Source organism: Acanthochromis polyacanthus, chromosome 6 (assembly GCF_021347895.1).
Source record: "Acanthochromis polyacanthus isolate Apoly-LR-REF ecotype Palm Island chromosome 6, KAUST_Apoly_ChrSc, whole genome shotgun sequence".
Taxonomy (NCBI): domain Eukaryota; kingdom Metazoa; phylum Chordata; class Actinopteri; family Pomacentridae; genus Acanthochromis; species Acanthochromis polyacanthus.
Window position 1 is genome coordinate 31,623,614 of NC_067118.1, and position 10,616 is coordinate 31,634,229.

At 41.0% G+C, this 10,616-nt stretch overlaps 1 protein-coding gene across 1 annotated transcript; it reads left to right on the forward strand.

The window, feature by feature from the left end:
- The first annotated feature begins 1,591 nt into the window (after positions 1-1,591).
- On the forward strand, positions 1,592-10,616 carry zgc:113278 (Translocating chain-associated membrane protein 1-like 1-like). The gene is made up of 11 exons (XM_022189755.2): positions 1,592-2,037; positions 2,887-2,947; positions 3,044-3,162; positions 4,856-4,972; positions 5,058-5,116; positions 5,470-5,554; positions 6,426-6,496; positions 7,187-7,291; positions 7,380-7,523; positions 7,926-8,086; positions 8,199-10,616. Exons 1-11 carry the CDS (start codon positions 1,918-1,920, stop codon positions 8,270-8,272), a joined length of 1,116 nt encoding a protein of 371 aa, XP_022045447.1. The 5' UTR covers positions 1,592-1,917; the 3' UTR covers positions 8,273-10,616.

Sequence of the window (10,616 nt, forward strand, 5' to 3'; positions counted from 1 at the left end):
ATGATCAATTGGAAAAAAAAAAAACATTATTCCAATATGCTAATTATTTTGGAGGAACGTCCACTGTGGTATGAAAATAATTAAATACAGCCTGCATTTCAATACAGGACAAAACATCCTAAAGGACTTTGAAGATAAAATTAAGTTTTCAGCATAAACTTTGGAGGCTTTCATGAGCATAAATCCTCAGAGCCTGGATGCAGTCGTCATTTTCTTTGCAGGACAAACAAGGTGTTCATGGAATAAAAGTATTTTATGAACAAAAAGATGAATGATGCAGGTATCATTATAGAAAATTCTTTCGATTCTTTTTTACATAGGGGAATAAGTATTGATTGTTCCAACACTTAGCATGTCTGCAACAGAATGAGCACCCAGAAACAACCAAGTATGGACTAGGTTGGACATGACAATAGGCAGAAGACGAGTGGTTTCATAGATCGGAAATCTCTAGTCTTTATCCAGTCACACATCTGAAAAAACATGTCAATGAAGTTGTTGATGCTGCTTGTGGACTGTTGTTTCATTCTCTTTGTAGGCCTCTGTCAAGTTGGCACGTATTTTAGGTCACAAAATCACATTGTTGGAAACAACCATCCAGAGCGTCATGTGGTAGACTACATGCTGTATTATACTGTCTGCAAGAATTTCAGAAAAAGACAAGTGGTTGAGTTGTGGACATTCAAGTACCTAACTACAGCACAGACTAACATGCCAACATCCAGACAACAGCCTGTTCTAGTCTGTCTCTTGTTGTCTTTGTCGTTGGAATAAAGCTGCCAGTTAATGTGGCCTTTTATAGTCACTCATCAAAGGAGTGTTTGATCATGCTAACTGATGATTGCCTCTGCAGAGGCTTGATGACAAGCTGATCATTTGAATCAGGTGTGTTGGAGCAGGGAAGCATCTAAAACATGCAGGACATGGGGTCCTGAGGAACAGGGTTGAGAACCACTGCTTTAAAGCATCACCTGACTAGCACGTGGATTAACTCAGCAACTTTAAAAACCTTTTGTGTACAATTGACGACATGTGACGCTTTTCTCACCCTAACAATAGAAATGAGATTTTTTAACTTTGTTCCTCTAAGTCAGGCCATTTGCAAGCTGTGTTCACATTTTCGTTCAGTGTAAATCATTCATTCACTGTGGTTATATGCTACAGGAAAACAGAAACTTTACAAATTGAATTCCTATTTTAATTCCTGGGGTTATACGATAATACTTCCTTTTGTTCTGTGTACCAAATAGTTTTACTGGCAACATGTATCTTTTGAGTATTAAATAATAATTAATCAATGACACTAGCCCTCACCACTTGGTTGCAAGCTGATTTGCCTCAGGTGAAATTGTAGGAATTTCTTAACAAATTTGCAATTAATTAATCAAATCACCAAAAAAGAAAATTCAAACATAAACATAAAACTGGGGCTCCTGGGTATGGGGGGTCTGATGCATCACTGTCATTCAAGATCATTTCCAAACAGATAATTATTATGTGTGACTCTCCTGTGGTGAGTCAGGAGCTTTGCTGATCCCTCGTGTGTGGCGCTTACGTGGAGTACGTGAACGCACCGCAGGCCTGGGTTCTCCTTCTACGTCAATGACACTGGGCGGTTCATGAATGGGGTTTTGAAGTGGGAGGGCCCGTCATCTGACTTTACAAGGCAGGGGGGGAAAAGTGGGTGTTGTGCTGTGCTGTTTAGTTCGGTGCGATGCGCCTTCATGACTGTTTTTTAAACACACGAGCAGCGGTTCACTGTGTTCACGGACTACAGTGGAGGGATCGGCCCCGAGCAGCGCCAGCATCCATCGGCTGAGACGTGCAGGCCAGCAGCAGGGGGAAGCTAACTCCAACCCCGCCAGACTGAGAGACGGTAGCCCGGAGCTCGAGAAGCCAGAGTCGTGTCGGTGAGCCATGGGTTTCCGCAAGAAGAACAAGAGCCCGCCGGTGCTGAGCCACGAGTTCGTGATCCAGAACCACGCCGACATGGTTTCGTGTTTGGCCATGATCATCCTCCTGGGCCTGATGTTTGAGGTACACTGCACAGGGGAAGGAGCTGTAGTTAGCCGATGATGTTAGCTGATGCTAGCTCCCGTTAGCTGATATGACAGCAGCACTCCAGTGGCAGAGCGCTAGCGTGTCCCTCTGCTTCTCATGTGTCTCTGTGATTGCCAAAGAAGATGGTGAGGAGGCCCAGTGGCACAGCTAACAGGTCATCTTACCAGCCGGCTAATCTCCCCCACAGCTAACCAGTACATGTATCTGGCCTTTTAGTGTCTCTCTGCATGCTACACGTTTGACTAGCAGCCCTGTGATTCGACACAGCAGCTATAGAAGACTAGTACCCAGTCACGTTTGAATGGAACAAGATAGCTTTTCCTCCCACTAACCTGTCCCCACCCAAAGCCAGGGTCCACACTGCAAATCCCGTGGAAACATCTACCCACTTCCCAGATGCCTTTTTTTAAATATAAGATTTGTATCTTAATCAGCCTTTAGCTATGAGGGCAGAGATGTGTTATAGCTTGGTGCAGAATTATTAATGCCTATACACAATGGCAGTCATTGTAGCAGGGGGAGAGGAGCTCCTCATTTTGCTGGAGACCCCTGGGAGCCCCTCCAGGCAGCTCCTGGATTTCTCCAGACCCCAATTATGGAAGTCAGCGAGTTTCGTTTCTTGTAGTGACACTGCAGTCTTTGCTCATCTCATATGGGCGTAAAATGATGACTGAATTTCTCTCAGTTGGTGCTGAAAGAGCATGAAGGATGCAGTCAGTGAGATGTTTGTTTAGAGGTGCCATACATGTGACACAGTGTTGGTGTATTAATGCAAAGGCTGAATGAAATTTGTCACTTACTATTTGCCTTCCTCTCACTTTCCAGGTCACAGCAAAGTTTGCCATCATGTTCATCACAGTCCAGTACAACGTAACTCAAGTTCTTGGTGAGCTGGAACTTATCTGTCCATTATTGGCTGTTCATTGATTGCACATTCCACATTTTTAGCCAGCGTTTGTCTTCTGCTTGTTCTTTTGTGCAGATGAGAAAAGTGAGCCGGTGAACCTTTACCAGTACGGCCCTAAAGATGTGGCCACCGTGTTCTTCTACCTGCTTATCGCGGTCATCCTTCATGCCTTGATACAAGAGTATATTCTAGACGTGAGTACATCAGTGTCAAAGCCCAGCAGTCATCATCTTTATTTTTTTATTTACTCCTATAAATATGGTGTAAGTGAAACCAAACCCGTACTCTCCATCTCCGCCTTAACAGCTTGCACACGAGTCTGTTTTCTGAGTAAATCATAGTAGCTGACACAGCCCGTGTGCTCTCTACAATAGTCTGTTAGTATTTCATTCCAAAAGGATCAAAGGATCATAGGCTCCATTACCATATGTGTCATCTCTGTTGTGAGAGCTGCTTGTACGTGATCAAATTCCATCCTTCCGCCTGCATGGTGACAGAAACAATGCTCATGTTTCTCCTGACATCTTTTGACTCTGATGACTATTCCCAGCGGGATATCATAAAGAGAAAAAATCTTTTCATATATTTACATTTTAGAATAAACATCATCTTATTTGGATCACATTTAACAGTATACACGGATTTGTTTTTTTTAATATATCCTTCCCTCTTAAAGGATCACATCACAGTTTTCTATATCTGTTTTAAGCAGGCATCAGTAATGTTCCTCCTATTTATACAGACTGTGGATAGATCTCCTCTTAATGTGATTAAAGTTTAAAAACACCTCGGGTGAAAATTCAGGTTTCTTACTTTGTTACCATGTCTGTATTTTAATATCCTAGAAAACACGTCACGACTGAGCATTTCTGCCTTTAAACTACAGCATAAAGACGAGAAAAAAAACCACAGATTCAGTCTTCATGAATCTTTTACATGTAACAAACCTGAGGAGCTAATCCTGTCTCGTTGCAGGGTGGTGCTTTGTGGATCTTTATTCTTCAGAATTGGTCTCCACTTCATGCATATATGTCTACATTACTGCAATATTCCAATTTGCCAGTGTGTACAATGAAGTAGTTTTACTGTGTTTGAGCAGACATTTAAGTGAGCTGGTGTTTGAGCTGCATGGAGAGAGATGATCTTACATTCACAGATTCTAAAGAAAGTAATGGTGTAGAGCAGGGGTGTCAAACTCCGTTCCTGGAGGGCCACTATCCTGCATGTTTTAGATGTTTCCCTCTTCCAACACACCTCATTCAAATGATCAGCTTATCATCAAGCTCAGCAGAAGCCTGATAACGAGCCTGATCATTTGAATCAGGTGTGTTGGAAGAGGGAAACATCTAAAACATGCAGGATAGTGGCCCTCCAGGAACGGAGTTCGACACCCCTGGTGTAGAGTCTCAGGCATTTTAATGGCAAGAACGTCTACATAAGTTTAATACACAGAGATGTATCAAATCAATGACCAAATTGAGACTTTAAAAAATGAGGGACAAACCTGCTCTTCCTCTTGTTATGCTCAGACTGAAAACTGAACTAAGAAAATTTTACTTGTGCGTTAAAATTAAGGAACTGAAGGTACAACATTTGTGAAGGAAAATGTGAAACTTGCAGTGTTTTGCTCATTTCTTTTAAAAATATATGTAGAAGCTGGAGCAGTTCTAAAATTGTAGCAGACGGTGTTAGTTCCTGAAGCTCTTTTTGCATCTAAATAAAGCAGTGAAAATTCAATTATCTTGTTATTTAAATTAGACGTGGGGAAAAATGGGGCCTGTATTACTAACAGAAATTAAGGAATTAATAGAACTAAACCATCACAATGTGATGCAGTATGTCAATGTGTTCTTCATGTGTCTGTTTTTTATTTTTTGTAAATTTCAGAAAATGAATAGGAGGTTGCACCTGTCAAAAACCAAACACAGCAAGTTCAATGAGTCTGGACAGCTTGCGGTGTTCTACCTGTTCTCCTTCATCTGGGGCTGCAGCATCCTAACAGCGGTACGAGCGTCAGGAGTCAATGAAATGCTTTTTATCAGGCTGCTTTAGGCTTTATCTTATGCAGTGCCGCTTTTTCTATTCACAGGAGGACTTTGCAACAAATCCTACTTTCCTATGGGAGGGTTATCCACACACTCACATGGTGTAAGTAAAGTTTACACACTTTCGGTTCGCAAAAATGTTTCCCAGCTTAGTGACAATCCAAGAAAAATCTAAACAAATCGCTTAATTCCATTTTAAGGATGATTTCAATCAGAAGTCTGCCCTTTTAAAATAATACACTGTGTGCACATTATCTCTTGTTTGGTTTTATTGTTTTGTAACAATGTAAGCGTAACCTCACATCCTCAGTGATCAGACTGATCCTCTCTCACTGGCTTGACTTGTTTGTGCACCTCACTGCATTTAGATAATAATAGTCATAAGAAGTAAGCTAGCTTCTTTCTTAATTGACACCACATTTCTCTATTGCTCTGCACAACCTTTCCTCTTTCTAGTTTTCAGGTCAAGTTCTTCTACATTTGCCAAATTGCCTATTGGCTTCATGCACTTCCTGAGCTGTACTTTCAAAAAGTACGGAAGGTAAGGGTCATTTCAAAAATCTGCGCTGTTAAAAAAAAAAGTCCACTAAAGCGTTATTATTTTGAAGTTTCATAAGTTACCCTCAGCGATTTATTTATGTAGCCGAGTGGTCTTGAAATTATAGATGTAAGGTGGCACATTGGCTCCAGTGAAAAGAGAAGCTGTCACTTTTAATGCGTGTTTTACTGGCACATCAACCATATAACCTTTTAAACAGTTTAAGTGGTTAAGAACCGGAGTCCTTTTGTCCTGCTTTCCAGTGTGTCAGCAGTAACACATCAGCCTATGATACATTTCATTTTACCAGCTGTCAAAGTGAAATGGATTTTAGTGCCTCTGCAGTCTTTAACCTACACTGAGCGCAGCGGTGTTTATATCTCAGTCAGTTAATGTTCTTCCAGCCATGTTTCCATGTTTCTCAATAAGGAATCAGCCGAGGGCTCTGATTTTACAGCACCCATGTGCAGCAGAGCGACTGTAAATGTTTGAAACATTTGCACTTCTTATGTACTGCTGAAAGCCAAGCAAGAAGGACTTGAAGTGTGATCTAGGTTAGGATGAAGAAGCTATCATTTATTAATGCCTCTTCTTCAGTTTCTTTGAAAAAGCACATTGATTTAAGGTCGGCTGAATAATGTATGTAAGTGAAAATCTTTAGCTATTTTGTCGATATCAACTGTGTGCATAAGTTATTATTAAATTGGAGTCAAGTCGATGTCACTGCTTAATTTGCATAGGAAATGTGGTTAATGTGTCCGGGCTGTGTTTTAAGACGTGCTTTTTCATCCACACATCTTTCGAGCAAACTCTGCTATTTGTGGTTATTGCTGTTGCTAACAAACTCTCTCCCTCTTTGTTTCATTTTTTGTAGGAAGACATCCCCCGCCAGCTTTATTACATTTGCCTTTATGTTGTCCACATCACTGGTGCCTATGTCTTAAAGTGAGTCAAATAATTCATTTATCCTTCTGGGGATGAAATATTCACAGGACGCATGTTGTCAGTATATCTCATAAAGATCCAGTTAGCCCTGATGAAGACCGAGAACGTCTCAAACCAGCACCCAGTAAAGTACTTTCTCGTGGGTTCTGCAGTAAAACGCGCAACAGTACAATTATTACATCATTATGCAATCAAATGCAAAGCGGCTCTGACCTCCTGCTTGACACTAATCTACTGAACAGTATCTTGTGGTTTAGGAAGTAATTGATTTTTTCTTTTTGTTTTGAATTGTGAGTGATGAACTGAGAGTAGTTGCTTAATTATCAGTCTTTCACTTTACTTAATTCTCCTTATATGGTTAATGTTTTAATGTTGTTTTATATTTTGTTCATATCTGAACTCCAAGTCAGGTCAGCTCACTTTCACCTGCACAGAGAGTAAACTTTAAGGTGTCATACATTTATTTTTGTTATTCTGTGAGCCACGTCTGTCTTTTTTTTCTTTAGTTTCTCCTGTTATTGATTTTAAAAATCTAATGTGAGGAACTGATATATTTCAAATTCTATCTTCTGACCTACAGATATGTTCTTTAAGAAGACTTCAGTGCTCTCTGTTGTTGACCTTTACTTTCTTTCTTTATATCCCGAGTTAATTCCATATTGCCTCCCTGCCTGTGTTCTGTCCGTTCAGCCTCCACCGACTGGGCCTGGTGCTGCTGGTTCCTCACTACCTGGTGGAGCTTCTGTTCCATGCTTCGCGCCTCTTCTACTTCAGTGACGAGAACAAGCAAAAAGGGTACCGCGTTCTCCACTGTGCATTCAGCATGTCGCTGGTGATAGTAGACTCTTCATCTGAGCCACCTAATGCTTATTTTCCTTTGCAGTTTCACTCTGTGGGCGCTGCTTTTTGTCATCGCCCGCCTCCTCACCCTCACGCTGTCTGTTCTGACATTTGGCTTCGGCCTGCCCCGCACAGAAAACCAGGGCTTTTCCCTAGCAGATGGCAACTTCAACGTGCTCACCATAAGGTAGGCCCCAACAGCAACTAACAGGTTTAAAGGTGGAGTCTGCGATTCTGGACAGAGACTAGTGATTTTAAGCTTGTTAGCATATTTGGATTGTTAGCATGTGCCACATTTGCTGTAACCCTGATTATTCACTTTCCCTGTGCATGAGCATGAACATGCACGAGTTTGAATGTGTACAGGAAATGCTGGAATGCCATTGTTTTGTTTGTGTCCCATTTGTAGGGCCAATGCTGTGTACAAACACCAGATTTTTTTTTAGCAGGCTATGAAAAGATATTTCCTGAATTTGAAAAAAATGTTTTTAGAATTGGAGTTGCATTCTTCACCACAAATGTATTGAATTCCAAAATGATCAATGGCAAAAAAAAACTCAACCTAAATAAACAACATTCTACCCCTCAGGATGACTTGTCTGGCAGCTATCTGCCTGACACAGGCCTGGATGATGTGGAAATTCATTAACTTCCAGTTGAAAAAGTGGAGAGAGCACAGCCAGAACCAAGCCTCAAAGAAGAAGACAGTCAGTCCAAAGAGCAAGCCTCACAAAAGGGAACCGACAAGGGGTGAGTATGTAAACATGATGTTTAAGATATTTTAATTTGAAATAATTCTCTTTGAACATTCCTGTTTGAAATCACTTTAATCTGAAATGTTCCAATTAACTTGTCTTGCCAGGGGGTGCTGCCAATGGGGTTGTCAAGTCTGAAGATAAAACGTCACCACGGGCAAGAAAAGCCAAAGCTTCATAGAGACGGAGGAGTCGGAGGGTAAAAATGAGTTGAGGGAGTTCTGACAATGTGACATTATGTCTTTACACAACTTTGAATTTTGTCTACTGCTCTCCAAAACAAATGTTAAAGCGCACGAAGAAACCTTATGTAACTGTCCCTTTTGCAGATGAATCTCCTTTCGGAAAAAGTTCAGTGTTATGTCCGCTAGAAGTGTTTATTATTCATTTGGATTCACTGCAGATTGGATGTTGGCAGGGGAGTGCTGGTTGTGATGCTTTAACAGGATGGATTTAGCTCTTAAAAAGTGTCCTTTTGTGTAAAATTGCGATCACTCATCGGGTACTTTAAACTGAGTTGCTCTTCAGTAATTTGACGTCGAATAAGTTAACTTCACACTATCTATCAAAGCCAATTTTGACTTCAGGGCAACTTAATATAAAGTGTTAGTGTTCTCAGTAACTGTACAGGGTGTCATTTTTAAGTTTGGGCCTTTATTCAGTTAAAGTCGCAAAACAGGCCACTGCCTCATGTCCTGAAATAAAAGCCTTTCTTGCTCTGCAAGACAGCACTATAATATTCTGCTGTTGTCAGGAAACAATCCTAAATTCATCACTCCAGAGGAATATTTGTGCTACTTGGGTATTAGGAACAACTGCTGCCAGGAAAGTGAAGCTTGTACTTTAACTCCTTGATCATTTACTGCCATTATTTGACAGCCTCTGCCATTGAAATCCGACATGTTACAGGATTGAGGCACTTTATCTTTTGGATTGCTTTTATTACTAGCCTGGTAGGCAGCCTGTTAGGGCTCATCCAGGTTAGAAGACTTACTAAGCGGAAGCTGTACTGTAACCTCTGATGCTGTACTGTATGCATACAGTTAAATCTTCATAACAGCATGATTGGAAATTCTAGCAAGAAGCTACGTTTGAGACTGCACTTGAGTCTTTTATATGGATGTTAATGCATGATGGTTAAAGGCTAAAGACTTTCTGGCTAGTTCCTACCTGTGATGTTGAGTTTGCATCTCTCTCACACACTATCGCAAACACACACACACACACACACACACACACACACACACACACACACACACACACACACACACATACACATAGACAAACACACAAGCATTCAGTGGCCTTTTTACAACTGCTGCAAGAGGTTTCATTTATTTATTTTTGTCATATATTACAGATGTTATTACTTTATATGCTTTGAAAAGCTATAACCAGCAAACACAGCGGTACATAGCAACTGCATTCAGTTAATCCAAACAATACAATCTTTCTTCAAGTGTCCTTATAATGTTGGTGGTTTATATCACTGGTTCTGCTTGTGTTGTGTTCTGTTTGCCTTCTCTCTTTGCTTTTTTTAATTCTTGGGTATCAGGGGACTAGCTCTTCACCACTTACACCATAAGTTATATCCCATGGTGCAATGGGAGGCGTGTTTGTGAGGGACCGTGTTTGTACGCCTGTGCACTTACTTGTGTGTACAATATTGTTTTGCCTGTGTACGTTTGTGAATTAACTGGGCCTGACTGATGATGATGGTGACAACGATGTTTATGGCTTGTCTCGTAAAACAAATTATTGCCTGTGTGCAGAGCATGAAATGTGACAATCTGTTCATTGACTCCTGCCCGTTGGTTGTATTTCACAATCATATCCTGTGCTTTACTTCTCTTCGGTTGGGCCCGTCTCGGCTCCCAACACGCTTTTCTGTGTGTAAAACACTTGAGTTGTGGATAGGTGTGTGTCCTATAGGTTGTTGGTTACTAAATGCTTATGTGTTCAGTGTCCCTGCCCCTCAGATGCTCTATCCTGTGTGAGAGAGACTCTCCGTTTGCCAAATGTGGCATGTTTCGTCCTTGCTTCACCTTTTCAATGATTGTGACATTGCTACGGAGCACACATATTGTACTGCTGGTCGTACTCTGTCCCTCTCGTGGGTCAAGTCCTGCTCCGCTACTAAACCACTGTGCATGTGAAGCTCAGTGCAGAAAAGACTGTACTACTGCAGACAGTTGGAGTTGGGAGTAGCGAGGAGATAAAGATGCCATTCCCTTTTTTTCTCCCTTTAGCGCTCCTTATTGGGAGTTTGGTTGTCTTTAAAGCCCTACGTTAGTGTATGGCAGTGTCATAGGAGGGAAGGAAGAGCAGAGGACTTATGTACCAGCCTGTTATTAAACTGTCTCAGATGTAAAAGATAAAACAACTGACTTAACACTACACTGTACTTAAATATGTGTCAGATTTTTAAGCTATTTTTATAGAGGGAAAACTGTTGAAACTCACTGTTGTTCAGTACATTCGTGTGAATATTTGTTTTGCATCCATATTATGAATCGTTTGTTCTT

Bases quoted from the DNA above. Each gene is read 5' to 3' on its own strand.
- zgc:113278 (XM_022189755.2), top strand. From the start codon at position 1,918: ATGGGTTTCCGCAAGAAGAACAAGAGCCCGCCGGTGCTGAGCCACGAG. The intron at 2,948-3,043 runs GTGAGCTGGAAC...TCTTTTGTGCAG, and splicing joins CAACGTAACTCAAGTTCTTG to ATGAGAAAAGTGAGCCGGTG. The intron at 8,087-8,198 runs GTGAGTATGTAA...TTGTCTTGCCAG, and splicing joins CAAAAGGGAACCGACAAGGG to GGGGTGCTGCCAATGGGGTT.